Below are 25,229 nucleotides of genomic sequence, written 5' to 3' on the forward strand. Positions count from 1 at the left end.
ACTGCACACAGTATTCCAGCTGCGGCCTCACCAATGCCCTGTACAGATGCAGCAAGACATCTCTGCTTTTATATTCTATCCCCCTTGCGGTATAGGCCAACATCCCATTTGCCTTCTTGATCACCTGTTGCACCTGCAGACTGGGTTTTTGCGTCTCATGCACAAGGACCCCCAGGTCCCTCTGCACAGCAGCATGTTGTAATTTCTTTCCATTTAGATAATAATCCAATTTGCTATTATTTCTTCCAAAGTGAATAACCTCGCATTTGTTAACGTTATACTCCATCTGCCAGAACCTCGCCCACTCACTCAGCCTGTCCAAATCTCTCTGCAGACCTTCTACGCCCTCCACACAATTCACTTTTCCACTTATCTTTGTGTCGTCTGCAAACTTTGTTACCCTACACTCAGTCCCCTCCTCCAGATCGTCTATATAAATGGTAAATAGTTGAGGCCCCAGTACCGATCCCTGAGGCACGCCACTATTTACCATCTGCCAACCAGAAAAGCACCCATTTATTCCGACTCTCTGCTTCCTGTCGGATCGCCAATCCCCAATCCACGCTAACACCCTACCCCCAACGCCGTGTGACCCAATTTTCTTCAGCAACCTTTTGTGAGGCACCTTATCAAACGCCTTTTGGAAATCCAAAAACACCGCATCCACCGGTTCCCCTCCGTCAACCGCACTAGTCACACCTTCATAAAAATCCAACAAGTTCGTCAAGCACGACTTTCCTCTCATGAATCCATGCTGCGTCTGCTTAATCGAACCATTCTTATCCAGATGGCCTGCTATTTCTTCTTTAATGATGGATTCCAGCATTTTCCCAACTACAGGTGTTAAGCTAACCGGCCTGTAGTTAAATGCATGCAAATACATTTAAATGGCTGTCGCACCCGTTTTGGGCGCGGTCCAATCGCAGCCATTTTCGGGCCTGAGTAAAGGGGGAACCGGCATGGAGTAGTGCGGATTGCACTCCTCACCTCACGCCCGACTTTACCAAGTTTTCGGGCACAACACGAGAGTAAAATCGGGCCTTATGACTCTCGACAACAATTGGACAGTTGGCACAGGATGTGTTGATCTCAGCAGCTTGCTGCATTCTTCTCCCTAGCCTGACTGAGAAAATTATTTTCCCGTCTTCCTCACTCTTCCTGATCCATCTTTCATCTGAGCAAAACCACTGCCAGACTAGGACTGCCCCCGACAAGGACTGTTGCCTGATGACCACTGGTTTATGTACTTCATTTCTGGGGCTGGTAGCTTACCCAGTCTCAATCACTTGTTCAAACCTTTCAGACGTTTGGATACAGGACAGGTACCCAAGATATCAGGGTAGTCATGCCCCCACCCCCCCTCAATCACTACCCTGGCTTGAGGTCACTGGGGTACGCAGGGTGTCAGCATTCCTGTTATCATTCAGGAATGTTTGCAGAGTCCAGAGACTTCACTGTAGGAGACAAAATCTTTGTGACCTTTATCTCTACCTTGTCTTGGTCCCTGACCCCGTAGAATTGTTTATTTTTTGAAGAAATAAATAAATGTTGTGCCAGATAGTTCCGTAAGATTTATATACGATTCTTAAAAATCATAATTTCTTACAAGAGTTTAAGTTGCCCACAAAAATTGTGCTTAGTCAATGTTGTTTTTAGTTTGTTTGTAACAGGAAAAGTTTTAAAACTTGAAATCTTGTTGCGTGATCATCCAGTCAGTCACTGGAAATTCAAATATCTTTTTAAAACTATTGGTTTCAATGGGATCATTACAAAATATAAACATCAATCATAAAACACCTGACTACTGATATTGATTCACTTTATTGTGACATACAATGGAAATTACACATCATAAAATAAGTTAGTGTTCCATATCAAGGAAATGAACATACAAAACTCAAAAAATTGCATATAACTTCTGAGTGAAAATAACACAAGCATACTCAATGATTATTTTTTTAAAAATGCAACATTTAGACTCAAAAAGGTTGACAACACCACTGATAAATACATTTATAATTCAAGTCAGTAGTAGTGCCTTATAACTGATGACAATGGATTATGATTGCTTATTACTGAGTTAAGAAATTCTCTTGGGCAGATAGCAGTATAAGTGAAACGCACCATCACCACGAGGAATTAACACGATAAATCCGCAGATGTTGGGACCAGCAATACTTTCCCACATGGACTTGGGGACATTCTAAACATCTGCTTCATTTGATGAGCTGACAGACACAAGTGTTTGGAATGGAAGTTGATGCTTTGGACTGTCAGTTGTTTTCAGTTTGATGAGATCAGAACAGAAATTCATAACAGCAGAAGGAAAGTGTGTGGACGGGGGTTAGTCTGGTTGCTGACAGAACAGTATGTAATCATAATTACACAGAATCATAGCACAGAAAATAAGGTCATGCAGCCCAACAGATGCATGTCAGTGTTTATGCTCCACCAAGCTTCATCACATCTTACTTCATCTCACTGTATCAACATATCTGTTTAATCCTTTCTCATGTATTTAGCTCGCATCCCGTGAAAGAGAATGTAGTGAAGCCATCAGCAATTGCAAAGTAATTGCCAATACACTGTATTGATCAATCTTGAGAGCTGTTACAATTGAAAGATTCATTTTCTTTACTGTTGGTGTTAATTATTGAGAAAGTTTCATCACATTCATAAAAAGCTAAAACCACATTCTTAAAAGTGCAGAAAAACAATACTGCAGTAAAGTCATATGGGCAGGCACTAGTTAATCTTAACTCTGCATAAAATAGAAGGGCACCCATTTTAAATCATATTGAATGTATTGCTTAAACAAAGTCTTCAAAGGTTTACATATCGCTCAATGTTTTAGGTTTCTATGTTTAGCAAGTGGTGAGATTATTTTAGCATTATCACCTCTTATAGTCAACATTGTGATATAGCAAAAGCTATACAAATGTGAAAGTGGATTGTACTTTTCCTGAATTGAACCTTCAATAGAACACTTTCATAACCTTCACAACGTGTTTGTTTAAAGTGAGAGATTATGGCTGGAATTCTTGGCCGTTCATGCCCTGCTACTGCTGCCAATGAGGACGGAGAATTTGGCGCTCAGCCAAATCTCCATTCACTGCAGCAGGAACGGAGAATCCTAACCGCGGGCGAGGTCAGAGAATACAGTCCTATGTTTTTTGGAGTGTCCTGTCCTGGACGGGTACATATTTAACTTGACCAGTGTGCAAATCATTCTGTTTTCATCAAACTCATTAATTATAGTTCTTCAATGCATGTCCCTTTCAGAGATTTTGAGCAGCATCATATTTTATCAGTTCATCCCAACTTGAAACATAATACATTAATCGATTGAACTTATTTAAAAGGCACTGAAAGGCAATTTACTGTGATTCTTGCAATCAAAAGTTTTATTGAAGTTTCTAGATGGAAAGAGCTTTAAAAGTTTAAATTATAATCTGGATAATCATTTTCAAATAGGAATGTATGTCGACTTGATTGACTTTTCTGTGAACACGAACGAATCTTTGGCATCATCAATTCAGTATTGTCTACCCAATTTCTAAGCAACCTAGTCTAGTCCTTTTCTATCACGATGTAGCACACTGCTTACATAAGAGTTTTAATCTTCAGCTGAAAGCCCATTTGAATACAGCAGCCAATGCTTCATGTAGTGGCAAAAGAGTTATGGATTCTAGGGGAGCAGCATGTAAAGTGATCAAAGAGGATTAGGAGTCTAGAATATTCAGAGTAGTTTAGAAGTGCAATCAAGTGGACAGTCCTATCTTAGCTAAAAATCTAAGTGCTCATCATCCTTGCCTTGATTTGATAAGTCAACACATAAATGGAAAAACCTTTCAAAGCTCGAGATATGATTAATTGCAATACAGCACAAAACGATGAATTATCTAACTTGCAGAGCTACTTCTAAAACTAATCTTGGTTGACAATTGATAAATCAATGTCAGCTCACTGTTGTCCAGCTCAAGTGTCTGGTGTCAATTTCTCCTTTAACAAAATTAACACGTCAGGTTTGTACACATACAATATTATAAGATCAAATAGTGGCTTGGTAAACCCATTGAGCATTATGAGGTGGTATAACAGGTGATAGAATGGTCTAGTTGGTGAGGCTCTGCAATGAGTGCACAGTACGGGTTCATACTCACTGAATAAACTAACAGTAACATTTTAAAGGATAAATGAACAATAGCTTTATATTATTTTGAAAATTAAATAAAGGTTATACATGATCTTATTTGGACATCACCCAAACTTTCAAGTGGTACAGGGATTGGACTCAATGTTTAGAAGGGTTCAATCAAATGTTAAGTTTATAAATGGAAGTTGAAACTGAAAGGCAATCTCACAAAATCTTGTTTGCAAATGACATACCAAATGGTTAAGGCATCAATACTTTGGAAAGTGGCTCTTACAAAATAGTACACGTACAGTGAGAAAAATCAGCAGAGTTTAGTTGATACAGCATTAATGTCTTACGTTTCCGGAGATCATCTACATCATAGGAAGTTCCTTTTGTAGGTTAACAAAGTCAATCCAGTCAGTGCATCTGCTTACAACCTGCTGCTGTATTGATGAGGCTCAACTTGATAAACACACTGTGAGACTAATAAGTTAAGAAATAAACTTTTAAGAAGACATCAAAATATAATAAAAACAAGAAAATTGGCACCTACTGATTTTTTTCAAATGCTCATGTGCACCAATAAATTCAGTATTCACTTAAAAATAACTACAATCTTTAGCTTGCTTCTGTGCTCTGGGGATCTGGTTCCTGTACACTTTTAAGATGGGCAATGAAGCATTCTGTCTCATCTTATATAAATCAGTGGCAGTGGTTAATGCAATACCAATTGTTGTGTATTAGTTTAGTGTTAAACTGTCTGTGGGCCAAAGTCTAGTTTTATCAGTAAGCCTGCTCAAATACATTACATCAGGTGTGCACATAGTAAGTAAACATGAAAGAGATCTCTAAGGACCAGCAGAATTAAAATGTTCTTTTCAGCGGCAGTGGACACAATTACATCAAAGTACTCTTGCCAGAAGCAGTCCTGACTCTCTATTCTAATATAATCAGAGATGTGGGTATGTTCGGTAACACGAAGTGTTATCTTTTAAGAAAAAAAAATGCCTCTCTCTATACCATAAGAAGTAAAACACTGCTGACTTTAAGCCAATAGTTGCTACAAGCGGCATGAGGTGCTGCATGGCAACCTGGCAGTTTTGACTGTTTAACCTTCCTGCACAGGTCAGGAATGTAATTTTTATATGGCAGACTTATGCAGACCTATCCCAAAAGTGGGCAAGTCCAAAGCCTGAAACGATAACGTCATATTGTGACCTTTGAACAATTGTGCATGTGTACTCCTGCACTCAGATACTTCAGAACTGCCATTGGTGGTCTAAACATTGAAGGCAAATTACAAAATGGCAGTAGCTTCAGCACATTGTAGAACTACTTGCAGCAGAAAAGCATAACATTAGAGGTATACAGGTTACTTGGCAGAAGTCCAGTTTTTACATGTAAAAGATTATGATTGTGACACATTGACACACTCAACAAACATGTGGTGCATTTAACAAGTTGATTTGAGGAGTCAGAGAATACTACCTCGGTTACTATTCAGGTTATATTTTAATCTTTTGAGATTTTCTTGATACCCTAGCATGCTTAATCAGCATATGGTGTATCTGGTATTTTGTGCTGGTCGTAAATATTGTGACATTGCCATCTTTGTTGCATTTGAGGCTGTTAATGGAATTGCCTCAGTCAATGGTGTGTTACGTTCCAAACTAATTTGCAATTACTTTATAGTGTTCTAAGCTGTGGAGATGAAAAAAACAAGTAGTGCTAAAAAAATGGACATACAGTACATTGCTATAAACTGTTTGCTTCAATGCCTATGGGATGAACTGCAGATCATAATTAACATAATTCTACCAGTGTTTAAGTATTTTTGGTTTGTTAATTGTTTTGACAGTCAATGCTTCTTCAGAGTTGCGCAGGGTTGTGGACAGGCAACAACCCAAAAGGTCTGGCACGGGCCGGGCACAAGTCAGTCCCTTTAAGTTACTATTTGTGCATGGCCTGACAAATAAAGAGCAAAGGCCCCGCGCACTTAATTATCCACGCACTACAAAAAGGAATTAGAGAGCGCATTGCTGACGGTATAGATATATTACAGACCATGCTACCCAGGGTAGACTGAGCAGGTTCTGTTGGATGAGAGTTGAATGTCTGATGAATTCAGCTAGAAATTCTGCTGTCTCCGTTTCTTGGCATCCATGGCATCCAGAATGGGTTGTCGTTTAGCCTGGTATCTTTGTCGCAGATCCTCAATTTCTCGTTCCATCATTGGATCCAGGGCACTCAACCTCATCTGTAACTCTTCAAAACTCAGGTTTTTCAACTACAAAACAAAAAACAAAACATTATCTGTTAATACAAAATATGATTTACACAATTATGAAGCAATTCCTGTAAAGAATAACACAGATCTTACCAAAAATATTATATGTGCCGAATGAGCAAGAAAACAGGAGAGAATTGCACCCATGTTTTCGGCAAAAGAAAAATTAATATCTTATGCCACTTAGAGAAAAAAATGAGGAAAAGTGTGATTCTCGCCAGTAGGGGGAGTGGACAGAGTCTATTCAGGCTGGGAAGCCAGCTGCTGATTGCTAGAGATTGCCATTGCGCATGCGTATGATCTCCCAGTGCATTAGTGCATTGGAAGATCACCCCCCAGATCCTACCCCCCGATTCCCCCTCTGGCCCATTGCAGCCCCGTTCAGCCACCCCCCTCCGTTCACCCTCCCCTTAGACACCAGCCCTCCCCATAGGTCCCGCTCCTTGACACTACCCAGTGTCCAGTGAGCAGTGCCAGGGTCCCAGGCTGGCAGTGCCAGGCTGGCACTGCACCGCCCACCCCTGCCCCCAACCACCTGAGGGGCCTCAATGGCCTTCGGTCCTGCCGGTGAGGCCAACACGTCTAGTCCCCATTGTTGGGGACCATACATAATCCTCACGGGCGAGGACCTACACCAGCGAGGCCGTTAAGGCCAGTGAGTTCGGACGATTACATCCTGGGCTCACTCATAGTATTAAAATTATGACTTAACTACTTTATCAACCTCGCACCCTTTTCAGGCAATCCAGTGCTGCTATCATCGCAAGAGGCAAGAAACAAGGCGCGAACCAGGTTTTTCATAGGAACATAGGAATTAGGAGCAGAAGTAGGCAAATTCAGCCCTTCGAGCCTGCTCCGCTATTCAATCAGATCATGGCTAATCTCTGTCTGGTCTCAAATCCACTTCCTCACCTGTTCCTCAGATCCCTCTTTCCCTTTTTTTTATTAGAAATATGTCTATCTCCCTCTTGAAACCATTCAATAATTCAGACTCCAAGACTTTTTGCCTCTCTCGCAATCTTACTGGCTCACCAGGCCAACTAACCAGTGTGACGAGTAGGTAAGATCACCCCCATAATCTGCTGTCCAATTATGGCATTGGAAATAAATTGTAACTGAGAAAAGCCTGGCAATCAATCAATTATATAATTGTTCTGTGTTCACAAGGCAAATAGAAACCTGGTACATTGGATTTAAAACAACAAATACCGTTATTTATTCTCTTTTTACCTTTACAACGAAGCCCTGTTTTGTTCCTCACCACTTCCTCCAACCAATCACCTTTTTGTCCTTCTTATCACACTGCAGCCATTTCCTTCATTGTGCTAATTTTAAGTTAACTGTCAAGAGGCATATTTGAGCAGTCTAGGAAGGAAACCAACCAATAACATTTATTCCCTCTTAACTTTCTATAGATAACTCTTCAGTGATGAATTTAATAACATTCTGAGAAAGTCCAAGAAGCCGCAGTCATGATGGGATTTAATCACAAAACTGATTCGGTTTAATTGGTGCCACTTTTGAGTTAGATACTCATGGATATGTGTTGAATAGCAAAGTAGCCCTTATCCACATATCTCTTTCTATTCCCAACATCCAGGTAATAGCTGTTTATTATCTCCCTCTAGGGGCACATTCAGGAATGGGAACATAAAATCCGGCCAGCTGAGAGAGAACTATCCAGTCCCACCTTACAGTTCTTGGTCTGTAGCAGCATTTCAAGTTCATATCTGTGTTTCTTTTAATGCAATGTCTGCCTCTATCACTCTTTCAGGCAGTTCCAGATTCCCATCACTCTCTGGATGAAAACATTACTCAAATCCCTTCTCATCCTTTTACCAATTATTTAAAATCTGTGGACCCTGATTATTGATCATTCTGCAGTCTAACTTGTGTTTTACACAGTTCTATCACAATCTCTTTGCTCTCATTCTGCCTGCAGCAGGGGACCTTCTGCCATTTAGAATAGCACCTCATGATTCTGGCTGCCACCTTGTGGGGTCCATAGGGGATGCTGGTGGACTGTGCACACACACACACATACCCTGACGAGCTCCAACAGCACTCTCCTAGCTGATAGGGCAGTATTCTCCTGCTTTTCCAGGCGGGTGCAGTCCCGGGGGCACTGCTGGGGCTGGAATGGCTAGCCATTGATTGGCTAACAGCTCTTTGAAGCAGACGTTCATCCCTTAAAGGGAGAGGAGCCCTGAAGACAGTTCACTAATTGCACAATGGGCCTAAAAACCAGCTTTGCAGGGTGGGGAGAGCGGCCCAAATGACCAAGGCAGTGTTTCCACTGCTTACAGACCCATAGCTGGGTCTCCAGCACCTTGACAAAATCCACTTCAATATTTCAAAAACTGCCTTAGTAGTGAGCGAAAGAAGGTTCTTTCTTAATAACACATGCAACATTATTTTTATAAATTCAGTCATATTGTCACTCCTTAGCCAAGCTGCTCAATAAGTGTTGACTCATTCAACCATAGTTCTTTCATCTACTTGTTACCTGACCACACCACCTGTTGTCATCAGGTAACTTTTTAATGGAAGAACCTTGCTCAATAATGTCGACAAATAGTCAAGTAGCAGACCTAGAACAGAGCCCAGTTTTCAACCAGCACAAATGATAGATTGCATGTTGCAGTGACAATTAATTGGAGATCAATAATTTAATCATATAAAGGCTTCCCTCTTTTGTTTAGGCATTTCTAAATGGGATAAACTGCTTTGGATGCAGACTGCTAGATTTTCTCTCCCAAGAACAATCCTTCAGTTACCAGGTTTCAAGGTAGTTATGAATATGAACAAAATGCCTCAGACAAGGTTTGAAATTCATTCCTTTGTTCTTTTGTGAGCTCATCCAAATCATGCAATGCGTTCAGAATCCTCAAAGAAAACTTCAGCTTTATCATTTTCCATGATGTGATTTGAATAGCAGGAGGAATCATGAATAACAACGGGAACTGGTGGCAGAAAGAAAAGTGCTGAAATCAGACTGCTCCACAAAGTTAATGAGTTTATGGAGAAAAACGCAACAAAATATATGAAAAACACCAAAAAACAAGACTATCATCAGCTGAAATGGGTACACACTTATAAGATCACACCTGAACAGAATTTCTGAAGTGAATCTGCTGAAATTTACAGAAATAGTTATTTGTATATCATTAATGGGATGAAATTAGCAATGTTGCATCACTGTAGAAATTATCTAATCCAAAATGGTGAAGTAAAATTTGAAAAGATAATCTTGTTTCATTCCGTTTTTCCCTTCATCTTAAAATTCTCCTTTTGCACAATGGGCCTCTTGTACATCTTTAGAGTCATAATTGGGACACTAAGAAAAGGTAGTTCATTACTTGTTCAAAAAAACAGACATTATTCATGCACATGAAGTTTGATTCTTTGCATAAACTTCTGGGGAAACGAGACGCAATTTGAGTAATTCAGTACATAAACACAAAGCAAGTAAAATAGGTGTCCCGATCTCTGCGGAGCTGGGCTTGCCGAGGTCTTTAGACCCTGCCCCTCAAGCTAAACACACGCCTGCTTTTCTTCAGAAGATTTGGAGAGAAAACCTGACGGTTCCTCTGGCGAGAAACATACTGGTTTGCAGGCTTAACCTGACACTGCCATTTTTTGGGAAAATTCCACCCCACATTTAAAATTCATATGACTCTTCTCCAGGACCATTTTGAAGAGGAGCTCATGTTGGACTCAAAACGTTAACTCTGTTTCTCTCTCCACAGATGCGGCCAGACCTACTGAGTTTTTACTTCAGAATTCCAGCATCCGCGGTATTTTGCTTTTGTGAGAAAAATGTAATTTTAATTTTATTTTATTAGCATATGGAAAAACATTTCTTTAGTATATATTTCCACAGTTCTGTCTAAGTAAGCAGTAACTTGCTTTCTATATTTAGGAGGTAGCTAAATTAGTGGAAAAGGGCCATCTTTCTAACCACCTCCCCATGACATTCAATGGTATTGCTATCACTGACATCCTCATTCTGTGAATGAATTATAAAAAAGCACTGCAAATGTTTCGGAATCTCAAGTATCTCCTCATATTTATAGTTTCTTAACCCTGGCATGGCCCTGGTGAACTGAACTGCATGCACTCTATGTCCTTAATATAATAGACCATTCAAAACTGTGGCATAATCATTGTTTGCACATATTTATTATCACTTCTTTTCTGTCACATAACATCCAAATTTATAAAAGTCAAAGCCTACACTTTCAATTTAATTTTAATTCACAAAACTTCACTCTAAATTGTATATTTCAATTATTTACTCAAAAATCTTGGGCAGGATTTTTTGGCCGTGCTCTCCCCAAAACCAGAAAATCCCACCCGAGGTCAACGGACCTTTCCATGGTCCGCCCCTTGCCTGCTACGATTCCCGTGGCGGGCAGAAGAGGAAAATTCGCCCCCTTATGTCTGCAGACACATCTTGACAAGTTTGCTTGTTATAAATTCCGACACACTATACACCCATCAAAATCTTCAAAATCATCAAGCGTTTAGATGCAGTAAATAAAACTGTTTCCAATGGCTGAAAGGCCGATATGCAGAGGGTACATGTTTAAAGTGATTGCCAAAAGAACTAGAGGCAACTTGAAGAAAAATAAATGACTAGGGATTTGGAATTCACTTTCCAATGGGATGGGAAATACAGATTCAGTAGTAGCCTTCAAAAGAGAATTGGATGAATACTTGAAGGCAAAAGAATCTGCAGGTATATTGAGAAATGCGGTTAGGACTAACTTGATTTCTGGTCACAATATCCAATGCAGACTCAATGGGCCAAATGGTCTCCTCTGCTGTGATCTTCATTATGTAAGTGTGCCATGCGTGATGCATTTTCTGTCAGTGATGATATTGTACCGCCTTGGTTTTGCATCTCACGCTCATCGACTTTGATTTGATTTGATTTATTGTCACGTGTTGGAATACAGTGAAAAATATTGTTTCTTGCACGTTGTACAGCCAAAACATACCATTCGTAGAGTACATATGGAGAAGGAAAGGATAGGGTGCATAATTGTGTTGCAGTTACTGAAAGGGTGAAGAGAAAGATCAACTTAACATGTGATAATATAATATATATTACTTGTACTGCAAAGAAATTCTTATACTGCAATTTACTACTTCATTTCCCAAACAGCCACATAAAATAAATGTTTAGGACTTTCAAAACGGTATTGCATCTGTGTGCCCTGATTTAATTAGACCACTTCTGCTGAAGACTACACTTTACTGGCACTTCTTAGGTGCAAAATCACATAGATGGGCTGGTTTTTAAACAAAAATTTCTTAACGAGAACTTTCCAGATGTTTTACATTTAAAAGCCAGATTCTTCCTGTTGACAATTAGGGAAAGATGTTTCACACCAAAGCAGAATTTATCGAGATTTAAGAACTTGGGAAGAAGCACAACTAAAGCATATTGAAGCACATAGATGAAAACATCTCCCTCAGTAATACTGCTAAACATGCCTATTGTTTTGAATCAATGCACCGGTTTCCTTCCACAATCCAAAGGTGTGCAGGTTAGGTGGATTGGCCATGCTAAATTACCGCTTAGTGTCAGGAGGACTAGCTAGGGTAAATGCATGGGGTTATGGGGAGAGGGTCTGGGTGGGATTGTGGTCGGTGCAGACACGCTGGGTGGAATGATCTCCTTCTGCACTGTAGGATCCTATGTTAAGTACAGCTGCAATGCAACAATTGAGTTCAAAAGGCAGCTTATTGCAATCAGGTAATTTTGCAAAATTTTAACAAAGCAACGCACAATAAACCACTGATAATTTAAATTAGCCTTGAAATATGTAGGTCATGTTCAGATTTCCATAATTAACTCTACTTAGACAAGAACGTACAGATAAAACACACACCGCTATTTGATTGCTGAGTTTATTTCAGGTGACTGTGTAGCTCCTGGCTTTGCCAGATCATCATTATTAAACCAACGGCTATGTTAGCACTCAAAAAACAAACATCTCTTGAAAGCAAAGGCTGTTTTAAACCTCTTGCAAAGAAACGTATGAGTTATGTTTCAACCACAGGTTGCTGCGGATTTACATCTTTCAGCTTAATTAATACCTCGGGCACAAATGTGTTGACATCAACTTGAAATAGGCATCAACATACAATTAGTTTTCCATTTCATTGGGGCTTAGTAGAGATCAGTGAGGTGGCGTGTGTGGATATTTGTTTCAGCAATACGTTGACAGCTTTTCTTGTTATTAAATAAGCAAACAGCTGGCAGGGTGGAGAGGATATAATGTAAGCTGCAAATGGTTAAATCCCTCACAGCACCTTTCTCCCAAAAATGTGAGAAATGTACGACATTTGGTAGGGTTCCCCTGTCCTCAGTTTTATCCTCCACCATTTCCACCAACTTCAGCATGATGCCACCATGAAACACATCTTCCCCTCACCCCACTGTCGGCATTCCGCATGGACCATTCCCTCCATGACTCCCTGCTCCACTCCTCCATCACCCCTAACTCATTGCCTTTCTACAGCACCTTCCCTTGCAATTGCTGAATCTACAACACCTGCCCTTTTCCTCCTCCGTCTTCACTGTTCGAGGCTCCAAATACTCCTTGCAGGGGAAGCTAAATTTCACTTGCACCTCCTTCAATTTGGTCCACTGCAGGATTTCCCAAAATTTCCAGCGACATAACTTTTTTGACCTCCCAAGAGTACTGACAGAATCCCTAAGAAACCTTACCATATTGACCAGTTATACCACAAAAAAATATTATTGCACGATAGGTACAAACATACAAAAACACATTTATAGATGGTTTTTTCTATTTCTTATGTTTACATTTATTAAGATAATTTATTCAACGGATACTTCAAAGTCTTAGCTTTTTGTCATTTTTAATGGAAGGAGTGATTCTGATCTTTTGCTCACAAATTTATTCAATACTTAAGAGTTCTGGAGAGCTGGAGCCTTCTTTCACACACACACCCAAAAGTAGTACAAACCCCACACACACACACACAGAAACACACACTCTCTTTTACACACACACATTCACCTCTCTCACACTCGCCTCTCTCACTCACACACACGCCACTCTCACTCACCATTCTCTCTCTCACACACACTCACTTCTCTTACACGCACACACCTCTTACACATTCCCCTTTTACACACACATACTCACCTGTCTCTCACACATACACACTAACCTCTCTCTCATTCACAAACACACTCACCTCTCTCTCATGCACCATTCTCTCATACACATGCTCACCTCTCTCACATACCCGCTTCCACCGTTGGGCCATCTATCATTTTTTCTTAAGTTTTGTTTTCATTGGGCATTGACTTTTGTTTTCCTATTAACGCATTCTGCTGTCTTTGTGCCACTATCCGAACCTTATATAGTCCTTCACACTGCCATTAACACTTCGTCTGTCTTGTGTTCTTCACAATCTCTCCGAGCTTCCACCTATCCAAGACATTCTACTTTGCTCCACTTCCTCTTATAGAATATATAATCCATCACATCTCTCCCTCTTTTAGCTCTGAAGAAGTCATATGGATTCACAACATTAACTTTGTTTCTCTCTCCACAGATTCTGCCAGAACTGCTGAGCTTATTAATTGCCCACTTATATGTCACTAAATACCAGCGATTTAGATCTGATAGATTGCATGAATTCCTTTGTTAGCTTTCTGAGTTGATTGTTGTAACTGGTCACATTTTTTTCAAAATCTAACTGTTGCTTTCATTTCAAGCAAAGAAATTATAAAACAACATGAGCTCGTGAGAGTTGAAAATGAGCAGTATTCATTCTGTATCCTGGACACTGGCCAGCTCTTACATTAGTTGCTGCATTAACATGGTCTTGCAGATTATAAACAAATGGTGCAACCTAAATTACAAACTTCAGAATGATCAATTAATGGACTTGAAATTCTTCTTGGTGCAAGAGCTAACATAAATTGCCTGTTAGAACTGAACATTCAGATGCTTGTCAACAGCATTTTAATCCAGATCTGGTGTGGCCTGATCTCTTGGTCACATCCTTTGAATTCTACTAGGTTAGATTTGTGTAAATAACAATTTGCATTTGTATAATGCTGTTAATGTATTAAAGCTGCTCGAGGTGCTTCACAGGAGTGTCACTAAAGAAACTTTGATACTGAGCCACATACAGAGATATTAGGACAGTCCAATGCTAAGTTTTAAAGAGGATCTTAGAAGAGGAGAGAGCAATAGAGATTTTGAGAGGATTAAGGAAGGAATTCCAGAGTTGAGGAATTCCAGCTGAAAGCAAACCATCAATCGCTCAGTGAAGGAAATCAGCAATGCATAAAAGTCCAGGATTTGAGGAATGCAGAGTTTATAGAAGGCTGTAGGGTTGCAGGAGGTTAATGAATTGGGAAAGGCCAGGCCATAGAGAAATTTGAACACAAGGATAATAATTTTGAATATGAGGCAGAACACAGAACACACACATTTGCAGAGCACAAAACTAAAAAAGGTTGCGGGAGATGATGATCTTGGTATAACCAAACTCAAAATCACTAACATACCATAGAGAATCTAGGGCCAAAGCTGACAGAGTCATGGGTTGCATTAAGAGAAACATTCAGCATTAATTAAAGGATATCATATTGACACTTAAAATTGTGCTGGTCAGACTGCAACAAGAGGTCTGCACCCAGTTTTGGTTCCCCTCTATAATGGATGATATAATGGCTTCGGAAAATGTACCTCAACTACTAAGGTAGGCTCAAGCACTTTGGTTAATTTACTTTAGAGCAGTGTTAGAGATGGGCCTGATGGTGGTCCAAAAAATAATTAAAGAGTTGGAGAGCACTTCTACTTATTGCCTCTGCCAGATTAACAGATGAGGGAGGACCAGAGAACGCAAGTGTAAACTATTTAAGAGAAAGGTTGTGTCAGGTCTCGAAGGTATAGGTAGTCTGGATGGACCTATTTCTGTCTGTCAAAGCAAGGCTGCAGTGCACCACAAATAAGCCTGTTAGCAAAACCTATGCATCATACTATCCATAATATAGTGCAATGTACTTTAGAAATACTGGGTGGGATTTTATGGCCTCACTTGGGAAATTCCCCCCGAGGTCAACAGAGATTTCCACTGTCGGATGCTCGCCCGCTCCATGATGGACGAGGTGATAAGAGTTAGGCCACTGTGTCTCCGGACACAGAACCGGAACAGGAACTTGGCATCCACGCTGCCCACTGGCGCATGCATGACTCCTCTGTCATTGTGCAAGAGGAGATTGAAAACAGTGCAAGTGCAAGAAGAAATCCAACTGCTAACTTGGACTTTGGAGCTCCTGAACTGACACCAGGATTTAAAAGTGGTGCTGGGGAAGTGGAAGTAGCTGATTTGGTGAGACCCAGCATGTGCAGTATGTGTATCCAGCTGCAGCTCCTGGAAGCCCGGGTTTTGGAGCTGGAGTGGTGACTGGGGACACTGTGGAGCATCCGCGAATGGATAGCATGTATAGAGAGGTGGTCATACAGTAGGCTAAGACTCCACAGACAGAAAGGGAATTGGTGACCACCAGACAGAGCAAGGGGACTAGGCAGGAATCTCCTGTGACCAATCCCCAACACTTGGGATACTGTTGGGGGAATTGCCTTTCAGGGGAAAGCAGCAGCAACCAAATTTGTTGTACCACGGTTCACGCTGCTGCATGGGAGAGGAGTTAAAACAGTGGGAATCCAATAGTTATAGGGGATTCAATTGTAAAGGGAATAGATAGGAGGATCTGTGGCCACAAACAAGATTCCAGGATGGTATATTGCCTCCCTGGTGCTAGGGTCAAGGATGTCTCAGAGTGGCTACAGACATTCTGGAGGGGGAGCGTGAACAACCAGCGGTCTTGGTACACATTGGTACATGTAGAGAATGAGGTCCTAAAAGCAGAATATAGAGAATTAAAAAGTAGGACCGCAAAGGTAGCAATCTCAGGATTACTACCGGTGCAATGTGCTGGTCAGAGCAAAAATAGCAGGATATATCAGATGAATACTTGGCTGAAGAGATGGTGCGAGGCGGAGGGTTTTGGGATTCCTGGGACACTGGGACCGGTTCTGGGGGAGATGGAACCAGTAAAAACCGGACGGGTTGCACCGCAACTGATGTCCTTGGGGGAATACTTGCTGGAGTGGTTATGGAGGGTTTAAACTAAAATGCCAGGGGCTGGGAATCTATGCAGAGTCACAGGAAGCGAAAACAAGAATAAGCACAAAAGACAGAATGGGTGTTATGGTGGTCATGGGGGATCATCAGTAGATCTCCTCATGTGCCTCGTTGAATATGAACTCCCCTATTAGGCGATTGGAGGCTGGCCCAATAGGGAAAGAGCAGCGTGAGATTTAAAACCAACTGGCTCCACTCAGGCCGGCAGTCGATAGACTCGGGACAGATCTGCACTCTGTAGCTATTGAAAGACATTCAGGTATCACTTCAAATAAAAGGGTGATTAGTGATGGAAGACTGGCCTCGGTAAGATTATTGCATTGGCGATGAGGGTGGAATTTGAACCCACACGTGCAAAGCTCAATGGCCAGGCTGGCCACCTACACAGTGGAACCATTATAGATAAAGGGCACCATGGCGACACCAGTGACTTACAGGCTGCTGTTGGCTCGACTTCCACTCATCGTTGTACAGAGACAAGGACCTAGCCTTATTGGGAGAAATGTATCAGACTGAGCTGGCTGCAGATCTTTAGGCTAGGTGTGCGATGACCGTACAAAGTCATCAATATGTTATCTGAAGTCTTCCAAGAAGGACTTGAGAAAATAAGGGGAGCCAAAGCTAAGATTAATGTCGAAAGCAATGCTATGCCTAAGTATTTTACAGCGAGACCAGTCCCATACTCCCTTTTGGAAAAGGTAGAGTCAGAACTAAAACACCTGGAAAAGCTGGGCATCACAACGCCCATACAGTTCGCAGTGGACCGAACCTTTTGTTTCTGTCTTTAAGCTGGGTAAGTGGACTTTGGGGAGACTTTAAGCTTATGGTCATTAGTGTCTCTAAACTTGACAGATAACCCACGCCCCAGATCGAAGACCTATATGCCAGGTTAACTGGAGGGCAAACATTTTCTAAGTTGGACATGAGACAGCCATATCTCCAACTTGAATTGGACGCGCCTTCCCGAAAGTACATAACAATTAAAACGCTCAAAGGTCTATACGAGTACACTCGTCTGCTCTTTAGGGTCTTGTCTGCATGCGCCATTTTTCAACGGGTCATGGAGAACATACTCCAAAGTTTACCTCAGGTAGCGGCGTACCTGGATGATGTCTTGATCACAGGAACTTTGGAACACAAACCCTAGTGAGCCTGGAAAAGGTCTTAAGCAATTTTTGGAGGTTGGGGAATGCCTGAAAAGGGAAAAATGAAAATTAATGGGAAATAATGAGCATGGTAGCAAACAGGGCAGCGCAAGGGTAATTAAAGTTTTAAGAGCCTGATAGCGAGTGAGGTGGTGAGCAGGGCAGCAGGTGAGGTGGCAAGAGAAACAATGATCAGGGTGATTTGGGGTTGGCATAAGAGACAAGTGAGGAGACAGGCCACTACAAGGGGATCAGGGGTTATGGGAAAACGCAGGAAAACGGGGATAAGAAAAATATCAGCCATGATTGAATGGCAGAGCAGACTCCATGGGCCGAGTGGCCTAATTCTGCTCCTATGTCTAATGGTCTTACACCGGAGAGAGACAAAGACCAAGTGAGCAGTGAATTCGGTTCTTAGGTCCTTTTCAGGCTTAACTTGTAAAACGAAGGAGATGGTCATTGACTTCAGGAAACATAGTGGAGGACATGCCCCGACTACATCAACGGTGATGAAGTGGAAATGGTCAAGAGTTTCACCTTTCTAGGAGTTCACATCACCAACAATCTGTCCTGGTCTCTCCACGCTGACACTATAGTTAAGAAAGCCCACCAATGCCTCTACTTGCTCAGGAGGCTAAGGAAATTTGGCATGTCTGCTACAACTCTCACCAATTTTTACAGATGCACCATAGAAAGCATCCTTTCTGGATAAATCACAGCTTGGTATGGCTCCTGCTCTGTCCAAGACCACAAGAAACTACAAAGGGTCATGAACGAAGCCCAGCCCTTCACACAAACCAGTCTCACATCCACTAACTTGGTCTACACTTCCCGCTGCCTCGGAAAAACAACCAACATAATCAAGGACGCCACGCACCCCGGACATACTCTCTTCCACCTTCTTCTGTCGGGAAAAAGATACAAAAGTTTGAGAACCCGTTTCAACTGACTCAAGAACAGCTTCTTTCCTGCTGCCATCAGAATTTTGAATGGTCCTACAATATATTAAGCTGATCTTTCTCTTCACCCTATCTGTAACTGCAACATTATATTCTGCACTCTTTCCTTTCCTTCTCCCCTATGTACTCCATGAACGGTATGTTTTGGCTGTATAGCGTGCAAGAAACAATACTTTTCACTGTATCCCAATACATGTGACAATAATAAATAAAATAAAATCAAAGAATAAGAATTGGTACATTAGGCTAGCTTGTTAAGTGGGTAACTTCCTAGAGTGGCAGATATTTGTCAATCATCTGAAAGCAATTGGTTCAAGTGGTGTTAATTACTGTGGCAGGAAGCTATACTAGTTAGTGACTGATCAGAGGATCTGTAAAAGGGACAGGCTTTTCAAACCGCACAGTCAGTAACAGGCGCATGTGTGAGGAGACAGGCAACTACACCAGTGACTCAGGGACCGAGTGAGTAGCGGATTAGGTTCATGGAGGAGGGAATAAGTCCAGGATATCAGTGGGGCCTGACCGACATGATCCCAGCGAGGGAAGTGAGGGGTTTGAGGTGGGGCTAGATTTCAGAAGACTGGAGGGAACTTAAAATGGGTATGACCTTGATGGGAATGAGAAGGGTTGATCGATGGAGACCAACAAAAGCAGGTATCTCCCCTTCCATGACACCAGCCCATACAGCTAAAGCTGCTGGGCTACTCACTGGGTGTGGGCCTCCAACTGTTATAAGTAAAATATGATGTGGAGATGCCGGCGTTGGACTGGGGTAAGCACAGTAAGAAGTCTCACAACACCTGGTTAAAGTCCAACAGGTTTATTTGTTAGCAAATACCATAAGCTTTCGGAGCGCTGCCCCTTCGTCAGATGGAGTGGATGTCTGTTCTCCAACAGTGCACAGAGACACAGAAATCAAGTTACTGTACCAAGTTAAGTATTCTGTAACTTGATTTCTGTGTCTCTGTGCACTGTTGGAGAACAGATATCCACTCCATCTGACGAAGGGGCAGCGCTCCGAAAGCTTATGGTATTTGCTACCAAATAAACCTGTTGGACTTTAACCTGGTGTTGTGAGACTTCTTAATAAGTAAAATATGGCAGAGGAGGGAGGAGTCTCTTAATTGTAGTTTTATTACTTTCATATACTTGAGCCAAACTCATCCTTCATTAAAGCAGCATCTTGTTTGTGTTAAGACTTTTCAAGTTCCCCTCTTCACCATTAAGTAATCTACTCAGAAAGACCTTAATGAGAATGTGAAGATGTATTAAATACCAACTGATTGGCACAGATTTATGACAAGTTAAAAGGAACAAAAATGGCAGGAAAGTCAAACTGTAGTTGTCATGATCTGAGGTTTCTTATGTGGCACAGTGTATAACTGTCTTTAATATGCAATACACAACGCTTTCACAGACTATGCAAGCTGAGAATCATGATAGCTTTGTCATTGTTTCATCAGGAGATAACAGCATCAGAAGCTTAACTCTTGGCAAGAATGCCACATCTTAGACATGCTGTTAAGAAAATGCCGAAATGGTCAAGATGTGTCAAAATAGTCTGAGCTAAAAAACTGCTGCACAATGCATTTAAAATCAAAACTATTTAAAATCCAGAAAGTATTTGGAAACTGATCAGAAATGCTGAAGAACTATTGTTAGTGACTCAGACTCGCTCTATTTGCTCTCTCTATGAAGAGAGGCATTTTCTCAGCGTTGATTTATTTCTACTAATGCTGGCTATGACAGTGGATTGAAATGCCATTTTATCACTTATATAAAAAGACTGAGTATAAAATGGATCTAGCAAGGTGTGACTATACATTCAAAGATAAATTTCTAACCCTATAACTAATAACGCCATGGATATAGTTGACTTGTTTGTTTAAACAGATTATTTCAGGCGCATTATTATATTGACTTGCTTTCAAATTTATCGTGTGCTTTTCAGATTTCTCAGCCATGATTTACATGGTTGCCAATTTGCCTCTCAAGTTCCAGGGCTTGAGCACGAAAATCAAGGCTAACACTGCTAACAAGTGCAGTACTGAGGGGAGATTGCACTGTCTTTCAGATGAGATGTTAAACTCAGGCCCCACCTTCTTTCTTGGGTTGAAGTAGAAGATCAAGAAGTATTTAACTGGTTGTAAAACACTTCGAGACAGTGTTCATGAAAAGCCACTAAATAATTGCAAGTCTAACTTTCTTTCAAATGGACCATTTTGCAACTGATCAAGATTGCTGATCAGATAGTCCATTCATCAATTTTAATCAGAATGAGCACAATTGATCATAGAATCATCAAATCCCTACAGTGCAGAAGGCGGCCAGTTGGCCCATTGAACCTGTACCGAAAATAATCCCACCCAGGCCCTATCCCCGTAACCCCACTTATTTACTCTGCCAGTCTCCCTGACACTAAGGGGCAATTTAGCATGGCCAATCAACCTAACCTGCATATCTTTGACTGTGGGAGGAAACCCACACAGACACGGGGAGAATGTGCAAACTCCACACAGATAGTCATCCAAGGCCAGAATTGAACCCTGGTCCCTGGCACCGTGAGACAGCAGTGCTAACCACTGTGCTACCGTTCTGCCCTGTTGCAGCTACAGATTGCATCTTGAATTTGCTGCTGATCAATTTCAATAAATGGATAAACATTCTGATTGATGATACATTTTGACTCTGTTAGATTAAACTGAACACTGTGCACTTATTCAATCTGTTATATTCTGTGCAGCAGCTGCTATGGAACATCAGCATTAGAATTTAATAAAAGTCAATTTGAATAGTGTTGATAGTTTGAGTCGCATTAATATTATAAAATTAGTTTCATACAGGACACTTCCCTTGACACAATCCCCGGCTTCGACAAATTGACATTCCTTATCATATTGATAGAAGCCTTAACCTGAGTTGTTCCCTGGAAAGTTGATGAATTAAATATCTGAATAGATGCCAGTTCTTTTTATTTGAGCTCAGTCTTACAGAATCAAAATCTTCATCATTAAAGAAGGAGCTAAACATCACTCCAGAGTGATGTCACAAAAGCAAAGAACCTTCTGTTCCCACAACCGGATGACGCTAATTCAACTGGAGCCAAAGAACTGAAGAATCAGTATAATTAAGGCTTGTAAAGCATTGAGAGTCATGTTATTATTGTTGAGTCAGCAGTTAAATCCTACTTCAAATATTGTGCACAGTATGGGTTACTATGATATAGAAACAATATTGTGGCCCTTGCAATGGTGTGACATTAGGTAACAAGAATAATGCAACAAGCTGATTTTACAAATTCGTCAGTGCACCCCAAAGATCTTCCATCCATTAATATTCCTGATGATTGGATTTGATTATTATTGTCACATGTATTAGCAGACAGTGTAAAGTATTGTTTCTTGCGCGCTATACAGACAAAGCATACTGAACATAGAGAAGGAAACGAGAGAGTGCAGACTGTAGTGTTACAGTCATAGCTAGGGGTGTAGAGAAAAATCAACTTAATGCAAGGTAGGTCCATTCAGAAGTCTGATGGCACAGGGAAGGAGCTGTTCTTGAGTCAGTTGGTACGTGTCCTCAGACTTTTGTATCATTTTCCCGACGGAAGAAGGTGGAAGAGGGAATGTCCAGGGTGCATGGGGTCCTTAATTATACTGGCTGCTTTTCCAAGGCAGCGGAAAGTGTAGACAGAGTCAATGGATGGGAGGCTGGTTTGAGTGATTGACTGGGCTTCGTTCACAACCCTACAGAGCAAAAATGCTTTCTATAGTGCATCTGTAAAAGTTGGTGAGAGTCGTCGTGGACTTGCCAAATTTCCTTAGTCTTCTGAGAAAGTAGAGGCATGGTGGACTTTCTTAACTATAGTGTTAGCAAGGAGGGACCAGGATAGATTGTTCGGATCTGGACACCTGAAAACTTGAAGCTCTCAACCATTTCTATTTCATCCCCATTGATGTAGACAGGGGTATGTCTGGAATGGACTCGATAACCCCATCCAGAAGCATGAGCTTCTGGATGGAGCCATCATCTCTTCAATTCTTGGGGAATGGAAGGCAAAGTATATATTTTTCTTTCTGTTTGAAAAGCGGAAGGTCTGGATTTTGAGAGTGGTTTCAGAATTGGCCCTCTATTATTAACAAGACAATTTACATCGTTTGGAGCCGGTTCCTGATAGCTTTCTAATTTTCAGTGAGACAGCTATAGTTCAGTAGCTGTTGGGTTTCAGACTAGCTGCATGGAGGTGAGGACATGTCATGATGGTGGGGAAGTTTTAAAAGTCAAGTAAAAATAGTTTTCAAAGTTTGAAGAGTTTTTTACTTAAAGTTCCATTGCAGGTCTTGGGAGAAGTGAGAATAAAGAACTTTGTCACTTCAGAGGGTTGTCACACTCCTGGCATCCCAGGAACAAACAGTGGGCATTGTTGTTTGGCCTCCACCTGAGCACCAGGTAGGCAACCTGCACAGGAGGGGCAGAGCACCAGGTTTCAGGAAGTTGGAGGAGAGAGACAAGGGGCATAAAGGAAGGAGACACCCACCCTGAGCACAGGGTCTACAGACAGGGATAAAGAGTTCTTAACTTAATGACTCAGAACCAGTGCTAAAGGATACTGCAGCTCTCTGGGCAAGTGATGACAGGCAACTATGCCCTTGTCAACTGTGGACCTCTGCCGCATCTCATAGGCAACAGATTCCATCTCCACCGATGCTGGATAACACATCAGAATCACAAGTGATGGGACGTTGTAGAACATAGAACATATAGAACATAGAACAGTACAGCACAGAACAGGCCCTTCGGCCCACGATGTTGTGCCGACCTTCATCTGAAACCAAGATCAAGCTATCCCACTCCCTACCATCCTGGTGTGCTCCATGTGCCTATCCAATAACCGCTTAAATGTTCCTAAAGTGTCTGACTCCACTATCACTGCAGGCAGTCCATTCCACACCCCAACCACTCTCTGCGTGAAGAACCTACCTCTGATATCCTTCCTATATCTCCCACCATGAACCCTATAGTTATGCCCCCTTGTAATAGCTCCATCCACCCGAGGAAATAGTCTTTGAACGTTCACTCGATCTATCCCCTTCATCATTTTATAAACCTCTATTAAGTCTCCCCTCAATCTCCTCCGCTCCAGAGAGAACAGCCCCAGCTCCCTCAACCTTTCCTCATAAGACCGACACTCCAAACCAGGCAGCATCCTGGTAAATCTCCTCTGCACTCTTTCCAGCGCTTCCACATCCTTCTTATAGTGAGGTGACCAGAACTGCACGCAATATTCCAAATGCGGTCTCACCAAGGTCCTGTACAGTTGCAGCATAACCCCACGGCTCTTAAACTCCAACCCCCTGTTAATAAAAGCTAACACACTATATGCCTTCTTCACAGCTCTATCCACTTGAGTGGCAACCTTTAGAGATCTGTGGATAGGGACCCCAAGATCTCTCTGTTCCTCCACAGTCTTCAGAACCCTACCTTTGACCCTGTAATCCACATTTAAATTTGTCCTACCAAAATGAATCACCTCACATTTATCAGGGTTAAACTCCATTTGCCATTTTTCAGCCCAGCTTTGCATCCTATCTATGTCTCTTTGCAGCCTACACCACCCCTCCACCTCATCCACTACTCCACCAATCTTGGTGTCATCAGCAAATTTACTGATCCACCCTTCAGCCCCCTCCTCTAAGTCATTAATAAAAATCACAAAGAGCAGAGGACCAAGCACCGATCCCTGCGGCACTCCGCTAGCAACCTGCCTCCAATCCGAAAATTTTCCATCCACCACCACCCTCTGTCTTCGATCAGATAGCCAGTTACCTATCCAATCGGCCAACTTTCCCTCTATCCCACACCTCCTTACTTTCATCATAAGCCGACCATGGGGGACCTTATCAAACGCCTTACTAAAATCCATGTATATGACATCAACCGCCCTACCTTCATCAACACACCTAGTTACCTCCTCAAAAAATTCTATCAAATTTGTGAGGCACGAGTTGTGAGTTCACTGAGCTTGGTACGGTCAGGTGGTTCTCTGCAAGGCCCTCAGGCATAGTGAGATGACATTGAACAGAGAGATGCCCTTACTACATTACAAGTTGGCCTCCTCCTGCCACACCCTGGAAAGAGGACTTTCCTCCTCTCCCTCATGAATGGCAGGCCTCTAGCTCACCTATGCTACTGCGGTCCCTGTGAAGTAGGCACTCTCTTTGCAACAACTCTCCTTCAGAACCTCAGTGATAGCTGTCATGGATTTCTGAAACCTGCCTCCATTCCTGACCCATTAGCTTTAACTGGACAGGAAGCCCCTCTTCAACCGAATGAAGGGCCCATCCCCAGAAATATCCCAAACTTAGTCAGGTTCCCAACCGAGGCAGATCTCTGGAACAAAAACAAACACTAATCAGGTTTCTCGCCTTGTCATGTCAAGACAACCCAACAAGAATTTTGACAAAAGGTCATCTATCTGTTTTTTTATTCAT

The 25,229-nt window shown here is 41.7% G+C and overlaps 1 protein-coding gene across 1 annotated transcript in view; it reads right to left on the reverse strand.

Annotated features, from left to right (window-relative positions):
• Positions 1-1,803: 1,803 nt before the first annotated feature.
• Positions 1,804-25,229, reverse strand: part of stk3 (serine/threonine kinase 3 (STE20 homolog, yeast)) — a 391,198-nt gene continuing 367,772 nt past the window's right edge. Inside the window, exon 11 of the mRNA XM_078215647.1 lies at positions 1,804-6,425. Within this exon, the coding sequence (XP_078071773.1) occupies positions 6,267-6,425 (159 nt within the window). The 3' untranslated portion in view covers positions 1,804-6,266. The remainder of the gene's footprint in view (positions 6,426-25,229) is intronic.

Source organism: Mustelus asterias, chromosome 7 (assembly GCF_964213995.1).
Source record: "Mustelus asterias chromosome 7, sMusAst1.hap1.1, whole genome shotgun sequence".
NCBI classification, from domain to species: domain Eukaryota; kingdom Metazoa; phylum Chordata; class Chondrichthyes; order Carcharhiniformes; family Triakidae; genus Mustelus; species Mustelus asterias.